The 25,984-nt window shown below is 37.1% G+C and overlaps 1 protein-coding gene across 10 annotated transcripts in view; it reads right to left on the bottom strand.

Annotated features, from left to right (window-relative positions):
* The window catches only part of LOC127622859 (nuclear receptor corepressor 1-like), a 135,123-nt gene that overhangs the window by 67,839 nt on the left and 41,300 nt on the right, over nt 1-25,984 (bottom strand). For all 10 annotated transcript variants that reach the window (XM_052096990.1, XM_052096983.1, XM_052097008.1 and 7 more), the window contains exons 9-14: nt 25,210-25,276; nt 18,959-19,131; nt 17,816-17,906; nt 16,537-16,715; nt 16,410-16,464; nt 16,145-16,246 (exon numbers count right to left, since the gene is read on the bottom strand). In XM_052096990.1, coding sequence (XP_051952950.1) covers nt 16,145-16,246; nt 16,410-16,464; nt 16,537-16,715; nt 17,816-17,906; nt 18,959-19,131; nt 25,210-25,276 — 667 coding nt within the window. The remainder of the gene's footprint in view (nt 1-16,144; nt 16,247-16,409; nt 16,465-16,536; nt 16,716-17,815; nt 17,907-18,958; nt 19,132-25,209; nt 25,277-25,984) is intronic.

The raw sequence follows: 25,984 nt of genomic DNA, 5'->3' as shown, positions 1-25,984 counted from the left end.
TTTACAAATCTTTGTTGTCCTTATGCGTACTCACAGCTTGAAAACTTTGGATCCAGGATCACGTTCACGCTTAGCCAGATGGGATTCAGATGATCCATTTTTTGTTGTTTTTTTGTCTTACTCTGAGTTTGTGTAGGAGTCGGTGTTGTGCTGTGAGCTGGACGTTTGCCTGATTCCATCTATAAAATAATGTTACCTAGTATTGCAGACTGTCTGCTGTCTCTGTTGAATAGCGGAAGAGAAGCTATTACTGAGGCAAGACTCTCGGGAGTGTGCATAAATGTCACATACTTTGGATTAAACTAAAGATTTATCTCATTAAATTGCAGCTTTTGCTGTTAAATAATCTCACTAGGACATGATGTGATTTTAATTTGTGAGCTGAATGTTTAGGTAATGACATTCATACGTCAGATGGTATAGTTTTTTGGTATCAGAACATTTTTACGAGTGCAAGTAAATGAGTATGGTATTGGACCCGATTCCGATACCAGTTTCGTATCGGGACATCCCTAACCATTACTCCCCGAGTTCCCATGAAAGCACATAGGCCAGTGTTCATGAGAATGCATAAACAAAGATGAGCATTAAGATCTAATTTTGGACCCTTCCATCTGTAGCCATACATCTGATAACACCCATACCTTCTCTGCAGGTGTGGAACACTGTTCTTGTTAGGGTTATCAGAATGTGCAAAGCAGGTGACGTTATTGTTTTGTCAGTGTGCAAAGGGGCAACGTCTGTTAACAATCATTACAAATCTGGGTTACTTATAAACACAAATGTAAACAAAGTAAAATTAGTGAATCCAAGCAAGAGAAAAAAAACAGCTGAATTGTCTAGTGCATCTCTATAAATGAACAGCCCTAAATCAAGCAAATGGGCATTCCAGTCACCAATATATTAGTTAAAATGGAAGCCCGAGTGGGTTTCCTTTAGACTAAAATGTTTTTTATTCTTCTGTTTTGAGAGGGAGCAAGAGTGCTAATGGCCTGAGGTTCTTTATCATGGTTGCTGGACGCGAACAGAGGGACCGGAGCCTCCCCTCCTCCTCGGTCTGTTCCACGAAAGAGAAGCAAAGCACTGGAACAAGCCGAACTCAGCCAACACAAACAAGTCTTGCAGCTGCCAGATGGGACCAAAAAAAGTCAGAACCTCTGCCACGGAGAACAAATAAGACGAGAAAGAAAGGGAAATGGAGATAATTCAGGTCAAAACCAAAATATACCATCCTTCTACAATGCAGAATTACTGAGAAAAGGTCCAATGCATGAAAGAAAATAGCAAGCATGGAGTGGATGAAGGGTCAATCATTCATTCTCTAGATTGAAGGACAGAAGAAGTGATGTGCTTGTTTTAATGTTCTCTTCCATTCACAAAGAACATTAAACATTTAATTTTAATTATGCAACCAATTATCTCGGCATGTCTGGATGAACATGTAAGCAAGCTATGACCATTATTGACCATGAATTTTTGCAAAAGTTTTCCAAATATCACTTACTAGGAAAAAGAAAGAACATCTATAATCAATCCTTGTGAAGTGTACCATTAGAGAGACATAATAAAAAAATTAAGCTACTGTAAATATTCCAAGATTTTGCCTTATCTTTTATTGGAGACTTTGGCTTTACAGCTCAACAGGGTACCTTTGAACAATTTTCATTCTGTATCTGTGGTCCTTCTGACACAGGGGTAAAGTCTAAAAACGTGTTGATATTTCTGTAGCCATCAACACAACCTGCAGTCCAACATGTGTATTTTGTTTGAATAGAGATTTAACATCCAAAACAGACAAACTTGGCATCACTTAAGATACTATTTATAAGTAGCGGTGGGCAATATACCAGTAGACATGATAAACCGGTAGATATTTTACAACCAATTAAATTACATTTATCCCCCTAAGCAAATTTATGACTTTCATCTTGTGTTCTAAATATTCTTGTCATCTGACAAGCGTAGCTTCATTTCACATTATTGTAGAATACGTCATCTCTAGAGCATGCAAGTGCATGCGAGTCCAGCAGGCTTCCAGTTTGTGCAGAATCACTTGCACTACTCAATCCGGTTTCTCTTGATAATGCAAGTTTTTTTTTACTTTAAAGCTCTACGGATGAAGTCAAACCTCTCAAACTGCTAGACAGCCAGACATTCTAACCAACACTGATGAGGAAAACAGCTAAAATGATGTGTCATGCAGGTTTTTTAAACTACACATCACCTTAATAAAATTCTGTTAAAATAATGTTAGATATTAGAATACATAACGGCCATGTTTGCCTTCAGAAATTCATATATTCTCTATTCTTAAATCATTTAGAGCCTAATGAAAAAAATTTCTCATGTATTATTTACTTTGTTGCATTGCTGAGTTTCTTGATGAAAGTTAATAATAATAAACTAGTCAACAACATCAGACTGAAAATGTGGCATAATGTGAAATGTAGCATTATGGTAAGGTTAACCCTTAAACGCATACCTCGGGTCTTTAGAGACCCAGGACCCCATTTCACCCCGTACCTCATCCATATTTGGTAGATTTGTCCTGATTTGTTGCATTATCTCTTTGATATATAAAAAATAAAACATCAATATACACTAGTGGCCAAAAGTTTGGAATAATTTACAGATTTTGCATTTTAGGAAGGATATTGGAATTCAGCAAAGTGGCATTCAACTGATCACAAAGTACAGTCAGGACATTACTGATGTAAAAAACAGCACCATCACTAATTGAAAAAGTAATTTTTTTATCAAATCTAGACAGGTCTCAAATCCAGCAGCCATCACTCCAACACCTTCTCCTTGATGCTAAATTGCTACTAGAAAATTACTTGCCATTATATCAAACACAGTTGAAAGCAATTTGGTTCGTTAAATGAAGCTTAACATTGTCTTTGTTTTCTAGTTGCCACACAGTATGCAATAAACTGGCATGTCTTAAGGTCAATATTGGGTAAGAAAATGGCAAAAAAGAAACAGCTTTCTCTAGAAACTCATCAGTCAATCATTGTTTTGAAGAATGAAGGCTACACAATGCTGGAAATTGCCAAAAAACATGATTTCATACAAAGATGTACACTACAGTCTTTAAAGACAAAGGACAACTCGTTCTAACAAGGACAGAAAGATGTGGAAGGCCAGATGTACACCTAAACAAGAGGATAAGTACATCAGAGACTCTAGTTCAACTTGTCAGTTCAACATCTAGTGTCATGTACAACAGTTAAGAGAAGACTCAGGGGTGCAGGCCTTATGGGAAGAATTGCAAAGAAAAAGTCACTTTTGAAACAGAAAAACCAAAGGAAAAGATTAGAGTGGGCAAAGAAACACAAAAATTGGACAACATATAACAGGAAAAGAGTGTAATGTGTTATTACCCCCATTTAACTTTTGTGGGTTCTGTAAGGTGCGTGAGAAGTGCCCAACAAGACTGTCACATCTATGGCAAGTGCTACAGGAAGTGTGGGGTGAAAGGTCACCTGAGAATCTGGACAAACTGACAGCTAGAATGCCAAGGATCTGCAAAGCTCTCTTTGTAGTAGTTTAAGAAGTTCTGGAAAAAACATTTCAAATTGTAATAGTAATTTTTCACATTATTAATGTCCTGACTATATATTGTGATAAACTGAATGCCACTTTGGTGAAGAAAAGTACCAATTTCTTTCAATAAGAGCAAAATCTGTAAATTATTAAAAACTTTTGGCAGTGTACATCCAAATATATTTTATTTTATTATTTTCTAATTGTCGTAAATATTTTCAAAGTTTACACTATCCGATCCATTTTTGATAGACATACATGCTGTGTCTCTAAAAAGCCAAATACATAAATGTTTGGTTAAATTGCCATGCAGTTAAGGGTTCATTTAAAACAAAATTGATTTGTTTTGTTTTTTTAGATTTGTTTTTCTTTGACTATGTTTTTCCATATAAGTTCCATATAAAGAGAAAATTACATAAAAAGTAGTTGTTTTCATTTATTAAGTATTTAACTGACTGACTGGATTATTCAAAAACAGGCATAACAATATGGTTATTAAATATATACAATTGTATTGATTTTTTATTTTGATTTAACTATATTGTAATACATACTACTGGTCAAAAATTGAGGGTCACTTATTATTATTATTTAATTTTTTTTTACATTTCATAATAACAGTAAAGTCATAAAAAAAAATTGAATAACAGAAATGGAACTATGGGAATTATGTTGCGACTAAAAAAATCCTAAATAAATCAAAACTGTTATATTTTAGCATATTCAAAGTAGCCACCCTTTGCCTAGAATTTGCAGAAATGTACTCTTTGCATTTTCTCAATCAACTTCTTGAGGTATCACCCTAGGATGTTTTTATACAGTATTGAAGGAGTTCCCATCTATTCAGGGCACTTATTGGCTGCTTGTCTTTATTATTTGGTCCAAGTAATTCCTTTCAACAACTTATAAAAAAACATTTTAAAAAAGTTTTGTAATGAAATAAATTAATATTATGGCACAATTTTATTTTTGACTACAAAACTAATTAAAATAAATTAAGCAGTTGCCTTCAGATTAAAACGTTTTTATAATAAACATCAAACTTCAGCTGTATATCTTTCTTCCACAAGCTTCTCACAATAAGATGCTGGAATTTTGTCCCATTCCTCCAGACAGAACTGGTGTAACTGAATCAGCTTTGTAGGCTCCTTGCTCGCACACGCTTTTTCAGTTCTGACCACAAATTTCCAATCGGATTAAGGACAGGGATTTGTAATGGCCACTCCAATACTTTGACTTTGTTGTCCTTAAGCTATTTTGCCACAACTTTGGGAGGTATGCTTGCGGTCATTGTCCACTTTTGAAGACCCATTTGCGACCAAGCTTCAGCTTTTATTGCTGTTTTGGCGCAGTGGCTTCTTCCTTGCTGAGCAGCCTATCAGGTTATGTCAATATAGGACTTGTACTGTGGATATAGATACTTGTCAATCTGTTTCCTCCAGCATCTTCACAAGTTCCTTTGCTGTTGTTCTGGGATTGATTTGAACTTTTCGCACCAAACTACATTCATCTCTAGGAGACAGAATATGTCTCTATCCTGAGCGGTATTATGCCTGCGTGGTCCCATGGTGTTTATACTTGCATACTATTGTTGCACAAGGATGAACCAGACTTGTGGAAGTTCACTATGTTTTTTCTAAGGTCTTGGCTGATTTCTTTTGATTTTCTCATGATGTCAAGCAAAGAGGCACTGCGTTTGAAGGTAAGCCTTAAATACATCCACATGTACACCTCCATTTCAGTACACTTCCTATCAGAACTAATTGTCTAAAAGGCTTGACATCATTTTCTGGAATTGTCCAAGCTGCTTAAAGGCACAGTTAACTTAGTGCATGTACACTTCTGACCCATTTGAATTGTGATATAGTCAATTCAAAGTGAAACTATCTGTCTGTAAATAATTGTTGGAAAAATTACTCATGTCATGTACAAAGTAGTTGTCCTAAATTACTTGCCAAACTATAGTTTGCTAATATTAAATCTGAAGTGCTTAAAAATTTAGTTTAAATGATTTCAACCTAATTGTATGTAACCTTCTGACTTCAACCATAATATTTTGGTCATATCGCTGACCCATCTTTGGAAGTTTTACAATTCCCAGCAAAAAAATAAAATAAATATATATATAATTTTTTTATTTAGTTCAGAGGTGGAGAAGAAGCTGAGAGAGAAAACAAAACAAAACACAAGTACATTACAGATAGGGCTTGGTAAAAAATTGATTGTCTGATTAATCTGGATATTTTTTATGGGATTGTGCCCACTCTAAATGCTGTGATCATTTACCCATAAATAAATAAAATCAAATCAATTGTGTACTAGTGGAGTAGATTTTTTCCAGGCAGCTCCCTGCACAATACTTCCTTGCCAGTGACCCCCTTTCACTTCTGCTGGCCCAGGGCCAGTGTCATGGAACTGTCACTTGCCCAATCGGGAAAGTGCTGTGTTGTTGTGATATCTTGCATGTGCTAAGTTTTTTGCCTTAAATATGCCATTAAATTACTTATGCCAAACATTTGGTTTTCTGTGATATATAAATGTTTTTGTAGAGAATTCTGTCAACAAATAGGTCACCATGGTAAAGTTAACTGGTTGACTGACATAGATGCATTTTAAAGGTGCAATATGTAACAATTTTCATGTAATATTCACCTTTTTAGCCAGTGTGTAAACATCTTGTAATGCAACTTAATTGCATTAAAATTAGCCTGTAGAATGTTTTCATGCAAAGGGAGCGGGCCGGTTTTGCCGGGAAAATCGAAAGCTCTCGAGAGCTTTGCCTCAGTAATCGCTTCTCTTCCGCTGCAACACTAGGTAACTTTATCTTAGAGATGGAATCCAGCAAATGTCCGGCTCACAGCATAACACCGACTCCTACACAAACTCAGAGTAAGCGTATACATTCTATAATAAAACAATTGTGCATCAATATATAAAAATTACATTTGTGATGGAATCATATCAATACTGAATTGAGTCAACATATTTATAATGTACAGTCTATTTTATAAACCACTACTATCATCATCATCCACCAAATTTAGCTAACAGCTATTGATAAAGCTGGCTAGCTATCTAACACCAACATAGGACATTGTATAAATGCAGTCCAGCACTGGAAAATCTAATTTAATATACAGTCTCAGTTTGTAGTATAATAATCCTAACAGTGTAATTTTAATTATGCTACCTCATCTGTCAGCATGATGTCGGTGAATCACATTGAGTCTCTTGTACGTTAGGTCATTGTTTTGGTCGATGCTCACTCACTCGCGTCCGTATGTAGTGTGTGCACGAGCAAGAGCGCGAGCAACAGTTATATGTATTCATAAAAGTATAAATTCATAGTTCATGGAGTTTCATTATAATTGCAGAATTTCCTCAATTGCAAATTAAAAAGTTTGGTTTTATAAAGAAAACTTAACGTAAAATAAAACTAATATATTTTCTTCCACTTATTAATATTGTTGCTAAAAATATAATTAAAAATTTTTGTTGTGGGGACAGTGAAAATTTTGGCAGGCCAAGTAAAATTCTGAACTACTGGGCCAGCAGAAGCAGCAAAAGAAGGAGAAGAAGCAGAAGTGTAAAAGCAGAAGCAGCAGAAAAAAAATATCAACCTAGCAAAGACAAAAAAAAGAATTCTGTCAGAACTCAACAATAAGAATGAAACGCTGGCTCCATGGGCCAATGCGAGAGCGTTTCTGGCCAGTTCACCATTTTATATTTATTGTAAATGTGTAAATAAAAAATATGTTTATTTTGTATTTAAAAGAAAAATATAAATGCTTTTTTCCTGGAACATATAACAATATATTGCTAAAAATAACATGTATTACATTTTGTGGTCTGGAGAGTGAAAATGTTGACAGGGAAGTAAAAATCTGAAGTTCTGGCCCAAACAGGCCAGCAGATAAAAGATTTACTGTTGAGCCCTGATTTACGAACCAAGCCTTTACCATAATAAGATTAATTAATTGACTAATTATTTAAAAGATATATTGGTAAAATATTGTCTCCTGTATTGATTAGATTCACACTTTTTAATGACTTTCATTAACAATATTAATAATGACTATGGAATACCTGATTCCGATTAGTCAACTCTTTGTAATGACCACTAATCTATATAACCTAACCTATTTCCTACAAATCTGTGATAGTTTCATTTTTCCCAAATCACGCTGTGGTCTTTCTCCACACACAAAATAAATTTCAACTCATACGCACAGATCACACATGATTTTTACAGTACCTTCATTTACGATTATCTGCCCCTAAAAAAATGTCCCGATCTTAACCAGGCCCAGTCAGGATTTTGATTGGCACAGCAAGCTGCTCTACAACTTTCTCACAGGTGTCGGTACAAACGGCACATACCACTATTCAGAACTCAGGAGGGGTGTCTTGCATACACACACATTCTCAAGCCCTCCCTCTTTCTCTGAAAGTGTCAGGGCACTGGCGAGGACAGCAAAACACATGAGCTGCCAATTAAGTTTTTTTTGTTATAAAGGAATATATACAAAATTTCTCTTATGCATATTGTCCTGGCTTGTACTCGCTCTCCCTCTCTCTCCCTAAAGTCTCTCGCTCTCTCTCAAATGTTATCTGGGGACTCTGGGAACAGAAAGCACGAGCAGAAGTTTGGAACAGTGTTCAGAACTCCACGTGAACTGAACTGACACAAACACTTTTATGTGGATGTGGAGTAGGGTCATACACTCCACCCACCCACACACACACTCAGTTAAGAGGCCCTATTGCATACACTCACATAAACTCAGAGCATTTTAAAGATCAGATTAAAAAAAAATTCTTGATTGTCCTCTGTTTAATCAGTACGTGAACGTAGGAATCTTTCAATCAGGTGGTACATGAAACTCTGACTGTGCTGTAAATTGAGCTGTAATGCAGATTGCCAGGTAGCTAAAGAAATGCAGGGAATCACTTAACGTCGCTGTTCTGTATGCACATGCAAACGAAAACAGCTGCACATACACCTGCTTGCTCAAATCACCTGGGGCTTCTGAAGGCTGCCGGGTCAGGAAATGTGTGTGTGCAAAGCAGATCAGTTCACCTCCTCATTACTGTAGCTCAACTCCTGACTCAATCAGAATATGCTTTATTGTCAAATATGCTTACAAATAAAAGGAATTTGTCTTGGTGACAGAAGCTTCCAGTGCACAAATAATACAGCAACAGAGATAATAATAATAAAAAATTGAATAAACATAAGTATATATAGAAATACACAATAAGACAAAAATGTATTTATATATACACAGTACTGTGCAAATGTTTTAGGCACTTGTGAAAAATTTTGCATTGTGATGATGTCATCAAAAACAATTACATAACACTATCAATTATTAATTAACATTTATCAATTAACATCACACAAAGTCCAGTAAACAAAGCTAAATCAATATTTGGTGTGGTTACCTTTGCCTTTAAAACAGCGCTAATTCTCCTAGGTCACCTAGACACAGTTTTTCTTGGTTTTGGGCAGATAGGATGTTCCAAGCTTCTTGGAGAATTTGCCACAGTTCTTCTATCTATTTAGACTGTATCAATTGCTTCTGTCTCTTTATGTAATCCCAGACTGACTCGATGTTCTGTGGAACCATGACATCTGTTGCAGGGCTCCCTGTTCTTCTATTCTAATCTTTTCTAATTGCAAAAGAAATGTTTGGGAGTCGAAATTTTTTTTTACTATTGACAACACTAAACCTGAAGATATAAATAACCATCTTACAAATGTTTTTGTGAAACCTCTTATGTGCCTAAAACTTTTGTACGGTCGGTCGGTCGGTCGATAGATTGATAGATAAGGGCTGTCAATTGATAAAACATTTTAAACGAATTAATTACATGGTGTCCAAATTAATTAATCATATTTAATCGCATATACAAATATTTGCTGAGAAAGCCCCTCATATAACAATAATTCAACATATAATGATGAAATAATTATACAGTTATCTTTAATTATATATATATATATATATATATATAATAAAAATATTCAGATAATTAAAATGCATTACATTCTTGTGGCAGAAATGTTAATCATTGATAAGACAACACAAAAAGCGGCTTTAGAATACAATGTATTGTTTACTACCATATTATTGAACATACGCCAATCAATGGCATACAGTTCATAGCAATCCATTTCGTAAGTGAATTTGTCAATCAGTTGGAGATTTATTATGAGGACCCGTCAATGTACACCTGCATCAGACATGCTTGTGTAGCGTCTCGGGTGCGTTGTGTCATAAACAAAATGTTTAGGTCACTGTGTCAAGTTAAATATAGGGGTACTAGGGATCTCAAGATAAACATCTTGAGATCCCTTAGATTGAAATTGCGCTTCATCAAGTGCACAAGAATGGATGGTTGTTTTGTTCACTGTATAAACTACGCGATGCCCATACAGCGGAAGTTTCACTTACATATATATACATATATATACATACACACATACACACACACACATACACACACACACACACACACACATACACACATACACACATACACACATACACACATACACACATACACACATACATACATACATGGGCATCGCGTACTTATATATATATGCGCATGTACAAATACAAATCTGTTATATACAGATGCAAGGGAATGTATAGCAGAAGAGGTAGGGTATGTTGGATAAATCTAAATATACTAAGCCATGTATTGCACATAATTATTGCTCAATGGGGCAGTTTTAACGGTTCATGAGATGAAAAGCCTGAGGGAAAAAAATGTTTTTGTGCCTGACAGTTCTGGTGCTCAGTGCTCCGTAGCGCCTGCCAGAAGGCAACAGTTCACTCTGGAAGTGTACAGTTCTTGAAGGGAAGGCAGGGAGCAACCAATAATCCTAACAGTGGTCCAAACTGTCCTTTGAAGTCTTCTGATGTCCGATTTAGTAGCTGAACCAAACCAGACAGTTATTGAAGTGCAGAGGACAGTCTTAGTGACTGCTGATTAGAACTGGATCAGCAGCACCAGTGGCAGGTTGAACTTCCTCTGCTGGCCAAAGTAGTACAGCCTCTGGTGAGCCTTTTTCACAATGGAGTAAATGTGGGACTCCCACTTCAGGTCCTGTGAGATGGTAGAGCCCAGGAACCTGAATGATTCCACTGTTGCCACAGTGCTGTTCAGAATGGTGAGTGGGGTCAATGTTGGGGTATTCCTCCTAAAGTCCACTTTAATCTCCACTGTTTTGAGTGTGTTCAGCTCCAGGTTTTGACTGCACCAGTGAGCCAGCCGTTAAACCTCCCTTCTGTATACAGACTCATCATCATCTTGGATGAGGCTGATGACAGTAGAGTTGTCTGCAAACTTCAGGAGCTTGAAAGAGGGGTCCTTGGCTGTGCAGTCATTGGTATACAGGGAGAAGAGTAGTGGGGAGAGCACACATCCCTGGGGGGAAGTGTCCAAACATGTGCTGGAAGTGAATTGCCCCATCTCACTAGCTGCTGCCTGTCCATCAGAAAGCTGGTTATCCACGGACAGATAGATGTGGGAACAGAGAGTTGGTGTAATTAAGTACAGAGAATAGCTGGGATGATGGTGTAGGTGCATGTCAAAAATACATTCAATGACCTGCAGCCTCGGCTTGTGATCTGTGTTGCAGTGGTGCTTACAGAAGGCCTCTGTTGCACAACCTTTTATGCAGTGCTGTCTGTGTTGTTTACATAGCCTAAAATATAGCAGTAATTAATGCCAACTCCGTACATCAGCTGCTTACACACAAGGGAGACTGAGGGCTAATCGAGTTAGAAGGGTCATTTAGCCGATCATCTCACCATGTGTCAGAGTTTCCGCTAGAAAAAAATGGTGCCGGTCAAAGTGACCGGCAGAGGTTTTGTTTTACGGACATTTTGATGATATGCCGGTCAAATATATCGCCTCTTAATTAGTCAAGTTGAGGAAAACTGGAGGCAGTCTATGTAACTTAAAAAATGACATAATCAGGCCGTATAGAATGCAACATATTATTATTAGCTTAACTTTCAAATAGGCGAAAAAAAAACATGAGCGTCCGATTGGCGTCAATCAACGGCAATTGTTTTTTACTGTGGTTTCACACACATTCACTTTTTGAAACATTGAGGCACGGATGTACCTAATACAAATAAATAAAACATCTCCAGTTAACTAGCAGATCATTCATTTAGTCCGTTATTAAATAAGAGATCTAGCGCTAAAATCTGTTGTTTTTGAAATCAAGCTGGCGCTTCGTGTCCGCTGCTATCAGTTGCATGGACGACGCGCTGCGCGAGTTGCGCAATCTTCACTAGGACGCAGCGTTTCAATCTATCGCCGTTGCGGAGACTCTCTATTAATTCGGTGAAATCACAAAATAAAATGCACACAAATGTGTCCCTGCTTGATATAGACTGTAACCACGCACTGATGAACATAGGCTATTCAGTTTTGATGATAGAGAAAAAACTGCACGAATGCGCCGGATTAGAAGCACTGATCTATCTATAATGAGATGTTCCTGATTCACCATCGTCTGGCCTCTGAAAAAAGCTTTTAAAGCTAGTCTGCCTGGACCTGGCCATATTTGAAACGTCTCACTCAATCGTTCGTTGTTTAGGTCTATATTGCAGCCGTTTTAGACGTGCGCTTTATTTGAAATGCAGCATGCGATGTTGTTTCATAACTTTCAAACGATAGAGCCTGTTCCTTTATAACATAGCAAGAGATCGGTGTATTTTTGCTTTATACATTCTAGGCTTATTCTCAAATTCAGATTGTGTTAGGGGGATGGGATTATTAGGCAATTTTAATCGGACAATTTGACCGGAGAGATTTAATTTTGTCGGACATTTAATTTTTTTACCGGCCAATGTCCGGTAATTACCGGACAACGGAAACCCTGCCATGTGTATAATAATATCAAAGATATATTACTTATACATAGAGCAAACACTGTGAGCGATTACATGCCCAAAGCAAGAGAAAGGGATCAGGACAGGTTGCATTATCTGTTGCACTATGCATCTTTTGCAGTTGTCAGTTTTTCATAGTTCTTCTCTGTCTGCATAAATATGTGATGAATCTTTGACAAATATGCAAAAACAAAACACAGGTACAATACCCAATTATGACTGTTGTTTTAAAGTCAACATGATACAACATTCACAAACCCATGTTACTTCTGTAATGAGATTTACCTTTGCACAGTGAAACTTATATTTACCTTTGCACAACAAAATTACACAACTGAAATACAATCATATCAATGGTAACCCATGTCATCGAGCAAGTCAATTAGTTTTCATTAGCTGACATGCTATTTTATATAAACGTACATATTTTACTAGTGGGACTGTTTACAGACTTGCCAGCCAGGATTCAAAGTATTGACATTTGAAATATGTCCTGGATCAAATAAATGCAGTCTTGGTGAGCAGAAGAGACTTCTTTTAACGGTAGTGTAGGTCTAAAATTAAGTAAAGTCTTTGTGTAAAGAAAATGTAGTCTTCTTTTAACTTAAAACTTGATTTTGATCATTAAGTCTCCTCACATTCATTCTCTATCCCTCATTGAAAGGCTCAGGGGAGGGGTCTTTGTCTCTTCAGGTGTAAATTACCTCAATATTCATGATAATTTACGCCTCCTCGCATATTACCATTCAACACTAAAATTGTCTTACAAAAGTTCAATTACTATATTGTTTTGTATGAATGCGTGATCAGGATTATTTTCACATCATTTTGTAGCAAAACCTCTAGGCTACAAGATCCAGTTCTCAAAAGGCTTGTGGACAAATGTTGAGTATCTGTTATATGGCCTTATTTCAATGACTTAATTTAGTTTTTCAAAAACCATATACACACATGTTGCTCACATATTATTGTAGCCCAGTTTGTGCTGAATACAGTGTTATCAGACTTTAGCCATTAATATGTTTTTAAGCAACTGAAAAAAGCACAAATGTCAAGGCATGTCAAAACTTCTCCAGGGCCCAAAACACCCTCAGACCCCAGAGGGTTAAGATGCGACGGCGCTGAGAATCACCTCCTTGTAAGTGGAGGCGTCTGAGACATGTAAATGACCAATCACAGTTCATTTTGTTGCTACGTGCCATCGTGTTGCCAGCTTAAGAAACCAGTGTGTCTCAATAAGCTCCCTAGCTCCCCAAGTTGTGAATAAGTATATTGTGAACACTAATTCAGGCACTGGCAAGGGTGTTGATCCACGGAACATTTGGGACATCACCTGCAACACGATTACGAGGTCACGCTTTTAAACACATTTGGTATCGATCTGCAAATGCGCTTTATAAATGTTTATCCGGTAAAGTGAAGCTTCCAGCAAAAAACACACATCATAATAAAAGCACAATTCAAAATAAAAGCTAGAAGACTGAAATTGAAGAAGAAATTGTGACAGAAATATATTACAACTGTATAGTAAAATTTTATATAGACTGTAAAAATAATCAAGCAAAGACTGCGAATAAAAGTTTGAAAAAAAAATGCAATGACATGTTGAAAATTGTATTTTCACTTGTAAAAAGTTTTAAGAATTAATTGGTTAGACACCGTTTTGATGATGAAATGAAATAAACTTTAAAAATTTAAAAGTTTTGGAAAATGATTATTAAACTATAATTATTAAAAATAACTAAACTGGTGTGTTCAGTAGCACATTATCATATCTTTGCTGTGGTATCGAAATTGGTATCGAGATCTGTGAAATTTCACTGGTATCGGTACAGACTACTTACATTTTGGTACCATGACAACACTACAAATGGGTATATTTTTTATAATTATTTTAACAACTCTAATATTTAGAAGATTGTTTTTCTTAAATTTCATTTATAAGAAATGGATGATTCTCTTTTCTCTTTTAAATAGAAAATAAGGCTGACATATTTTTACACTTGCGCTAATCCTCTAACGATTTGAGAGGCTTCAGAAGACCCGATGACATTTCCGGTAAGGGAAGATAGGCTGTTTCTCAAAATGCATTCTTACATTCTCATGGACTCGTTCAACGTCATCATCCACTGCTGAAATTCTATTTCAATACTCAAGAGCGCAAGTACAGAGAACGCATAAAATTACCCAGATGTGTTCTTGATCAGGCTGAATATCGAGGATGCTTGATTGTCATAGTGGCACTAAGGTTGCAACGACATTTATCATGTTTTCCCTCCAGAGTTTCCCTCTGTAAGCTTGTGAAAGTCTGATGGATCATGAGTCGTCATTTTCAGTCAACATGTTGTTTTGTTGGGCATCATTTTAATAAAGTAATAAACACATGGATAAGCAAGTTAACATATGCAAATAGCATTGAGAAACATTCACAGTGAGCAACAATGCTCCCAGGTTCATATGGTGCATATGAAAGTAGAAATGGCTGACTTCCTGACCAGTGCACTGACTACTGAACTATGGATTGAGATTGAGACAGACACACAGTCTCATTTAAACCATCCCACATAACAGAGCAACAACAGAAATGTATGAGCTTATGATGTTTAAAGAGCTCAGGTGTTACAATCTGTATATCTCTCTTCTCAAATGTCTTTTCTAATGATGATAAGGCAAATAAAAAAACACTTGAGTAAATATAATGCAAAATAAAAAAAATTTGGATTATTTATATATATCATTTACAATTTATATTAAATTGTGTGATATATCGTTATAATTTCAGCAAAAAAAAAATAAAATAAAAAAAAAAACAATCGCTTGACCTCTAGTCTAAAACGACCTCTATAATCTTCCCTTTCTTTCTCTCCGTGGTCCCTGACAGCAGCATGGAGCCTTTGGGCTATGCCAAACAGATAAAACAGATTCCTGGAAAGCTGTCGCCCTCCATAAATCAGAGTGAGAGTGAGGGAGTGAGTGAGTGAGTGAGTGAGTGAGTGACTCTCAAAAGCACAGATGCATTTTTGACTGATTACCTGTGCGCGCACACCCACACACACACACACACACACACACACCCATGCTTACAAAAACAACCATGAAACACACCCTCTCTATTTTTTGTAAAATACAAAACTTTGCATTAGACAACTTTCAAAACACACTCATAGAGGCTCGAATAGTGCATACTGAACACAAGTGTGCCTCTTTAGTCCTACAAACCACATCTCAAAAGCAAAGCCTCTGACACAACAAAACACATTTTACCCAGAAGTCCAACTATCTACCTATCTATCCAAAACACATATCCATAGTGTTAGAGAACACAGCAGGGTTTCCGCACCTTTTGACCAAAGAATTTCAGACTTTTTCAGTGGTTCGAGATTACTGGTTAAGGGTTTTTAAAAATCGTTTTATAGAGATTGCACTCACAATCTCTGTATCAGAACAAATTCTGTTCAATTTAATATGTCACTAGAACAAGTTCTATTCTATTCAAAATAGATATTTCAATTACTTCTCCATAACTTTTAAAGACATAAATATCCATTATATATTCAAACGATTTTACAAATTCAATTATATTTTCAGGTTTTCAAGGACTGTAGGAACACTGATAGAAGTAGTAAAAGGGCACATTTGGAGGGGAAACAAACATATTTTTTTTTTTATTTTAATACCTGATTCCTTCGTCGCCGACTGCCAAAGTTCCGTCGGACGAGAGTTTTATAGTTCTGACTCTTCTTAGTCAAATAATAGTACAGCACACAATCAGACACACACTGCAGAAAGATAGAAAGAGAACATAAATACAGCTGTCTCACTTGAATTTGAATCTGAGAAGAAAATACAAATCAACACTATAAAAAAAACATGGTGAACTTCCAGGGAAGGTATGCAGTTTACCATACTTAAATAAGAAAAAAAGACACCAAAAGAACACACCTTTCTCTCCAGAAATGAAGCAATCAGCCAGAAGTTCTTTGGGTGCTGCACAAACCTATAAACCAGAATAGAGAAAGTAAGAAAATGAAACACGAGTTACACAAACTCACCATACACAGCTACTCACTTTTCCTTGAAGATCTCCTTCTCGTGTTCTGTCCAGACATTCATGAACTGGCGTGATTTGTAGACCTTCATGGGATCATCCATCAGGCCGTTCATATTGATAAACTTCACTCTCCGTTGCTCGGAGTCGTACATCATGGGAGGAATAACGGACAACTGCCTCATTTGCTTCTCATTGTTCTGAGAAAGACACAAAGGTATTGAGGTCCAAGATGGTTCTGTAGCACTGGTTGACATTAATCTCAACCTCTGACAGCACGCCAAAGGGATGCCCACAGTCCGTTCACTAAATGTCTGATGCATACTGCACACAAAACTTTAAAGCACTTGTAAAAAAATAAAAATAATCACAAGCTCCAATCAGATTGCCCAGCTGCAACTTAACTTCACCAAGTCAGGCTGCATAGTTTTTCCCATGTGGAATGTCAATTTTGTTTAAATAATACAGAGTTGATTATTAGCACTTGGGAGGATGACCCAATTACAAATCACTAGATTTGCCAAAGTTTGCCATTTTAGAGTGTCAAATCTTTGAATTTTAATTGTGCTCACAAACTGTACATAAAACAGCTATAATAACTCAATAACAATGAGCATAACTGTATATTCTGCTTTGTTTTCTGAGTTGTCTCTATGAAATACACTGACTAGCACTTTATTAAGAACACTAAGGTCCTAATAAAGTGCCCATCGTGGTCTTCTGTTGTTGTAGTCCATCCACCACAAGGTTCATGTTGTGGAATCTGTACAATTGTAGTGAGCAGAATAGCATCTCACAGTGGTTATCTGAGTTATCGTAGCCTTTCTGTCAGATCGAACCAGTATGGCCATAAATTGCATAAATGAGTAGGTGTACAGATGTTTCTAATAAAGTGCTCATTGAGTGTATTTAGTGGTTTACACAAACTTCTGATAATTTCTAGTTTACAAAACAAACCGTGGTTTATGGCATTACATTACATCACTCAGACAGTCGCTTTCTAATCAAGTAGTCGGTTCTTGGCCAGAACAAGCTGCGAAGTAGACAAAAGTTTGTTTCATGTCAAAAATCTAGATACATGATACTAACATTACTCCTATGTAAATACTAACTCGGTGGCTCACAGGAAAAAATTTACTCTGATGTGTGGGAGATAGATGGGGTATATGATTAAGTGCAATTCTTCTGGGTAAAAAATCAAAAATTCCCCCCAAATCACTTCTTTAGCCAGGGATATAAAGCCCAAATCATCAGACTTCAATTAGGGTTATAAGATCAGACATTAATACCACTGGTTTACCTCCTGCTCCGAGAGGCCATCAATGATCTCAGATATCTCGTGTTCACTTCTTGCAATGGTGGCAGACAGACCTGTGCCCCTCTGGCCCACCCTAAATAAGAGAAAGATGAAGCATGGTTAGAGAAATGTATTCTCTGTTCCTGGCTTTGTTGTCTCCGAACCATGTAACATTGCTTTCCCAGAGTCCCACCCCGTTTCTTCTCCCACAAAAAGTGTTATAAGCAGCGGTTCCAGCTAGCTGGCTAGATTCCTTTGGGTCTATTCATGAGCTCTGAAGTTCTTTGTTTTAAACAAGCCAGCATATGTAGTTATTATTACCGGAACAGTCTCTAAACCAATCAAGATAGTCAATCATCACTCACTAAAATCTGCAGGTTTGATCTGAATGAACAGAACTGCAGCTCAAAAACCTGCAACCTTTCAAACTAAAAAACTAATTAAATAACTTATACAGAAAAACGGACAGATTATTTGCACTAAACAGAATGTCTGAAATGGTGTTGTTTTGGTATACAAGTCAAGGCTAATAGACCTTAGTCAGTGTAGAATAATTAAAATTTTTGCAATTGAAAACAAGGTTGTGAAGGATAGAAGTACAGTCTATTCAACAGTTTGTGATGTTAAATACCTTGGATGTTAAAAACTCCAGAAAAGATGGGTGATAATTAAATCAAAAGGTGTCTACCCTGACTAAGGACTATCCTTGCTGGTCTAATATTGGACAATATTTAAAATCGGAACCCACACATATTGGCGCTTACAATGTAATTAAAAAATATCTTACAATTAACTTGTTACTTTGGTCAATTTATCAGCACAGTGTCTGTCCTTTTGGTGCATCAAGGTCAATGGTATGTGAATGTTTATTGGTTCCGCTTTACTGGTATTCCAGAAAGAGTTCCCTGTAATTCAGGGAAGCCCTGCAAATTCTGTACTAGGAACTATCATAGCCTGACCTCTGACCCTAGTACAGGAATCTAAATCCTGATTAGTCAACTGCTGAGTCAGGACAGAACATTGCGTCTCGAGTATTTACACAAGATGTTACATCACAACTGTGTCAGGGAAAAGCAATACCAGTGAATGTATGTGTTTGACAGAGCTTTTAATGGGTCAAAAGGGAAAGTGAGAGGCACAGCTGACCTCTGGAAGCGTTCTTGTTGTTCGCGCTGTTTGCGAATCTCAGGGAATTGTCTCTCATAGTATTCACGTGTGCGGCTTTCTTTGGCTTTACGGCGAGGGTTGTTCTCCATTCGCTCAACTTTTTTCTCCCACTCAGTCATCAGCTCATCATACCGTTGGCAAATATTTTGCTCCTGAGAAGAATAAAAATCAACAACAACACATTTTAGAATAAGCTACACGATTTCACATTTTAGTTATTTCCACATTCAGCAGGTCAGTCTATCTCATCAACACCAACATAGCAACTTAAAAACAATATGAACAAGAGAATGTTTGGAGACGAATACAAATTGTAAATGTATTAAAACGTTTGTAATGATTGAATTTACACACTCAAAATAACTGATCCAATTAATCTATAAAATTTGTCAAACAAGTTCCTCATTCTTATTTTTATCTAAGAACAATAGATAGATAACTATTACATAATAACCTACAACCTATTTAGCAAATAAATTATTGCAGTAATCAAGAAAGTTGACAATTATTCAGCATTTATGAGTAATTAACAAAATATATTCAATACACGATGATGTTTGTAATGTTATATAATAGCTCAAATGTCATTAAATAATATTAACAAAAGCATTAAATGTTGATTAACCATTACAAATAATTGTAACTTACATTTTGATAATTGATTCATTTGTTGTTTATTCCAATTAATTGGATAAAGACCAGCATTTCCAGCATTAAAATGAAAATGTATGTTTCTCCATGCCTTTGTCTCTCTTACAAATAACGTGCATACCTTTAAGATGTATGCTATACATTTTGTGCACCTATTTTAGCAATTGTATTGACTAGCTGATAAAGCCCTAATGTGGCAGACACACTGGTCTTGAACACGTAAAATGTTTACGGACAACATAACAGAGCAGGATATGTTGTCACAGGGAATGGCTTCTGGTGTAATAAATAATACATCACAAATAATATTATTTAAAAAATATAAACAGATTTAAAATACTGAATGTATTTTTTTGGATTGAGCCAAGAGGTCAGCATTTGACGTTTTAAACTTCTATTGATCATGTGTCCTTTCGTCATATGGATTAGCGGTTTGCAGCATAGTAAAAATATACAGTGCCTTGTGAAAGTATTCGGCCCCCTTGAACTTTTCGACCTTTTGCCACATTTCAGGCTTCAAACATAAAGATATAAAACTGTAATTTTTTGTGAAGAATCAACAACAAGTGGGCCACAATCATGAAGTGGAACGAAATTTATTGGATATTTCAAACTTTTTTAACAAATAAAAAACTGAAAAATTGGGCGTGCAAAATTATTCAGCCCCCTTAAGTTAATACTTTGTAGCGCCACCTTTTGCTGCGATTACAGCTGTAAGTCGCTTGGGGTATGTCTCTATCAGTTTTGCACATCGAGAGACTGAAATGTTTGCCCATTCCTCCTTGCAAAACAGCTCGAGCTCAGTGAGGTTGGATGGAGAGCGTTTGTGAACAGCAGTTTTCAGTTCTTTCCACAGATTCTCGATTGGATTCAGGTCTGGACTTTGACTTGGCCATTCTAACACCTGGATATGTTTATTTGTGAACCATTCCATTGTAGATTTTGCTTTATGTTTTGGATCATTGTCTTGTTGGAAGACAAATCTCCGTCCCAGTCTCAGGTCTTTTGCAAACTCCATCAGGTTTTCTTCCAGAATGGTCCTGTATTTGGCTCCATCCATCTTCCCATCAATTTTAACCATCTTCCCTGTCCCTGCTGAAGAAAAGCAGGCCCAAACCATGATGCTGCCACCACCATGTTTGACAGTGGGGATGGTGTGTTCAGGGTGATGAGCTGTGTTGCTTTTACGCCAAACATAACATTTTGCATTGTTGCCAAAAAGTTAGATTTTGGTTTCATCTGACCAGAGCACCTTCTTCCACATGTTTGGTGTGTCTCCCAGGTGGCTTGTGGCAAACTTTAAACAACACTTTTTATGGATATCTTTAAGAAATGGCTTTCTTCTTGCCACTCTTCCATAAAGGCCAGATTTGTGCAGTATACGACCGATTGTTGTCCTATGGACAGAGTCTCCCACCTCAGCTGTAGATCTCTGCAGTTCATCCAGAGTGATCATGGGCCTCTTGGCTGCATCTCTGATCAGTCTTCTCCTTGTATGAGCTGAAAGTTTAGAGGGACGGCCGGGTCTTGGTAGATTTGCAGTGGTCTGATACTCCTTTCATTTCAATATTATTGCTTGCACAGTGCTCCTTGGGATGTTTAAAGCTTGGGAAATCTTTCTGTATCCAAATCCGGCTTTAAACTCCTCCACAACAGTATCTCGGACCCGCCTGGTGTGTTCGTTGTTCTTCATGATGCTCTCTGTGCTTTAAACGGACCTCTGAGACTATCACAGAGCAGGTGCATTTATACGGAGACTTGATTACACACAGGTGGATTCTATTTATAATCATTAGTCATTTAGGTCAACATTGGATCATTCAGAGATCCTCACTGAACTTCTGGAGAGAGTTTGCTGCACTGAAAGTAAAGGGGCTGAACAATTTTTCAGTTTTTTATTTGTTAAAAAAGTTTGAAATATCCAATAAATTTCGTTCCACTTCATGATTGTGTCCCACTTGTTGTTGATTCTTCACAAAAAATTACAGTTTTATATCTTAATGTTTGAAGCCTGATATGTGGCAAAAGGTCGAAAAGTTCAAGGGGGCCGAATACTACGCAAGGCACTGTATTTGCATGATCTTGCGTTTCTGGTCTCCTGCATTTGAATGGGAGTGAATGGAGCACAAAGGCATGAAGAAATTCTTTAGCATTATTATTCTTTAATAACACAGTTTCCCCCAAAAAGTAAATAGCACTTTTTCATAGCATATTTTTACCATATCGATTTTTTAAATCAAGGCCTGAACAAATAAAATAAATACAAACACAATCTCAAAATAAATCATGTATCACAGACTCTTATCTAAACAAGCAGGGACACATATTCAACATGGCCTTAACATTGCTTATCAGTAAAACAGGGTAGGCTATATGCAAGTTTAAAATATTCTTGACATATTTTCCATATATATATATATATATATATATATATATCATATTTAAATTGGTTTAGGTTCCATTCTATAAATAGATACAAATTAGAAGACGACAGACATTGGATTTGATAATGAGTTGAAAGAATGTGTTAGTCTGCCAATAGTTTTTTTTAAAGTCAATTTTAAATGTTCTTAGTCTTTCCTTCCTGTGATGGGGAGGGCCAGACAGAGGCTACAAGAGTCCGCATTGTATTAAATTACAGGTGAACTTTATACATGGAACTTTACATAACTTTTGACTTTAAAGGTACTTTAACATTGAAATGCACCGGGAACTCTTATTTTGAAATGTTTGCGCTTCACTGCTACATTATCATCATCATCAACAGTTGATCTTTAGTGATAGCTTGTCATAAATTTCCGATATTGCTTAATGATTGTGAACTGCTTTGCAACAATTGAAAACGCTCAAGCATTTTCACTTTGAAGGCCGCAGCACATGCATTTATTTAATTAAATAGTATTCTTTTTAAGTTTGATAATAACATTAGGTCATAGTACGATTCCTGTCTTTCCGCCCCAAAATTTAAGACTTCTTTTAAGACTTTTTATTACCTTAAATTTAGGAAATATTAATTTAAGACATTAAGACATTTCAAGGATCCACGGGAACCCTGAAGCTTTTTTTTTTTTATATAGTAAATAGCCCAACTGTTCATTTCACAAGAAATAGCACTATATACACAGACTCTAGAATGCACTTTGACTGAGAAGCTTGTGGGCCCCACCAAGGAAAATTATCCTGTTAATTTAAACCAATTAACTTGAACATATCTTGTAATATCTTAGTATTCTCAGAATTGTTGCTGGCCTGCAGAATCTTATATGAACATGAACGCTAGAGCTGCATTCAGGATGGACAGAAAAAGAGGGGAAGGTGCAGAGAGCTGAGGAAAGGGAGGGAAAGAGAAAAGAGGTTCAACAAGAGACAAACGCAATAGTGTCTGTCATACAGTACACAGAGAACAAATAATTATTTATTGTTTTTCTCTCCGTGAACAGTTAACCTTCCTCTTGTATTTCCCCCATGTCCACCTACTGACTGTTCGTGGTCCAAAATGTCTGACCAACCCGCGTCACTAATAAGCGATTACACTGTACTATACCATCCTGAGAACAAACCTATTTAAAAATAATGCTGTCAAAATGCCTTCGTGTGGCTACAATAGTATATGTTTAGAAGTGACTTTAAAAGAAAACCTAACCATTGTACTGTCCTGAACCACAAAAGACAGAGGGGAGAGAGGGAGTTCCATCTGTTGAGGAACCAACAGATGATATATGAAAGAACCTCTCGCTTTGAGAATGTAAATTTAGTTAGACTATTACCAATGAATCACAACCTATAGGCTGCTAGTTAAGCAAAAGTTCAACAAAAGCAAATTACAATGGCATGCAAATTGGGGGTTCTACCCAATAATGGATAGAGATCTACCTGGAGCTCCCTTGGGGGTTTCTTATTTACATCCAGACAATTATACAGAGATGGTTGATGTTTCCGTTCAGACTTGGGGTGTAATATTTCCCCCCATGCATCCGATCATTAAATTCTCTGCATGTAATACCAAACATTGAACACTCTCCGCTGAACATCGACGGCTCATCTGTGGAGATCGTCAAGAGCACCAAATTCCTTGGTGTTCACCTGGCGGAGAACCTCACCTGGTCCCTCAACACCAGCTCTATCACCAAGAAAGCCCAGCAGCGTCTCTACTTTCTTCGAAGGCTGAGGAAAGCACATCCCCCACCCCCCATCCTCACTACATTCTATAGAGGGACTATTGAGAGCATCCTGAGCAGCTGCATCACTGCCTGGTTTGGGACTTGCACCGTTTCGGACCGCAAAGCCCTGCAGAGGATAGTGAGGACAGCTGAGAAGATCATCGGGGTCTCTCTTCCCTCCATCAAAGACATTTACAAAAAAACAGTAAACGCAAAGCAACCAGCATTGTGGACGACCCCACACACCCCTCACACAAACTCTTTACCCTCCTGCCATCTGGCAAAAGGTACCGAAGCATTTGGGCCCTCACGGCCACAGTGTGTAACAGCTTCTTCCCCCAAGCTGTCAGACTCCTCTATACTCAGAGACTGGTTTGACACACCATTTTAGCACCATGGTCCTGGAGGAACGTTGTCTCGTTTCACCGTGTACTGTACAAACTGTATATGGTTGAAACGATAATAAAAACCACTTGACTTGACTTGAACATATTGTGTGGTAAAAGTGCAGAAAGTAGACACAAAAGCAGTGTGTGTTTGTAAAGCTGCTTTCCCATCATCAGGCCTGATGGTTACCACTGCTGAATCTCACCGTTACCAATCCAGGCTTGCAGTTTCTTTTTCCATTGTGGTGCTGCAAAATCAGGATTATGGTAGAGTGACCAATCCTGAGTCACCATGTCACTAAAGCCATTTTCAAAAGCGCACTTCTCTGCGAATATGGTTAACCAATCGTGCAGAGAAATATGGGCTGGGAATAGTTTGTAATCGTACCTTACTAATCCGTGTTCAAGTGTAAATGCTACCAGAACAATTACTTGCCATGCTCATCAGAACCGTTCGGCCTGATGGTGGAAGAGTGGCTTATATACACCGGCAGCAGTGCAATACATAATATCATGCAGATGCAGGAACTTCAGTTAATGTCCAAATCAACCATCAGAATGGGGATGATTGTTGGTGCCAGACAGGCTGGTTTGAGTATTTCTATAACTGCTGATCTCCTAGGATTTTCACGCACATCAGTCTCTAAAGTTTACTCAGAATGGTGCCAAAAATAAAAAAAAACATCTAGTGAGTGACAGTTCTGCGGAAGGAAACTCTTTGTTGAGGAGAGCGGTCAACAGAGAATGGCCAGACTGGTTAGAGCTGACAAAGGCTACAGCAACTCAGATAACCACTCTGCACAATTGTATTTAATCCATGGTGTTCAGAATAAAGTGCTCAGTGAGTATTATTAGATGATGCTAATAATAAGGTGTGAAACTAATGTGGGTTTATGCATTTTATCGTTTTATTTGATAAGTTTTTTTAACACATATTCTAGATTTTCAGCAGCTTTAGACTCCTCTCCTGATGAAGGAACACTTTCTGAAACACATATGTTCACAGACACAGTGTAAGAGAAAATACACTTACCCTCTGTTTGCGTGCATGATTCCTCCTCTTGAAAAACAGAATCAGTTTTTTCCTCATCATTTGGTTCCTGAAGCGATAAAAACCAGCAGGCTTACATTCTCCCACATAAAAGCAGCTAACACCACACATAGAAGTATGAACAAAATTACTCAATAGATTTAAAATCGACTTCTCGCCTTTACAAATTTTTTTTGAAGGGTGTGAGGGGTCAAGTGCTACTATAACTGACTATTACTAAATAGCCTGCCCCAAAACAAACAAGCATGGAGTATAACTGTCTTAGTTTAGGAGTCTTCAATCTATTTTTGAGCACATATTATAACATCTAAAATTATTTAATTAAGTGTCTTTTCCCATTTTCTTCGTCACAAGCAGAAAGCACAATCACACGTCTAAACATCCCCCATAGTAGTAAGTTTTACATGCATTGTATCAGGTTGCTATTTGTGAAAACTAATATTTTCTGGTGGTCACTATTGTTGATTAATGAAAATTGAGGGCTTTTCTCATCATGCACATATAAACACATGTCCCTACTCTATCATGTGTCTGAGTCAACAGCACACTACATACAGACCTACTTTGACCTGTGTAAACGCATTCCAGTTTCACTATAACAACCTACACAGACAGGCTTTCCGTCAACGCTAATCACAAATACACATTTTCAGGAGCACACACACACACGCACACACGCACACGCACACACGCACACACACACACACACACACACACACAAGGGTGCTTGCATCTGTCTGACCATTACTACCATTAT

This window comes from Xyrauchen texanus, chromosome 3 (genome assembly GCF_025860055.1).
Source record: "Xyrauchen texanus isolate HMW12.3.18 chromosome 3, RBS_HiC_50CHRs, whole genome shotgun sequence".
NCBI classification, from domain to species: Eukaryota; Metazoa; Chordata; class Actinopteri; order Cypriniformes; family Catostomidae; genus Xyrauchen; species Xyrauchen texanus.
This window is presented reverse-complemented; position numbering and strand designations above follow the sequence as displayed.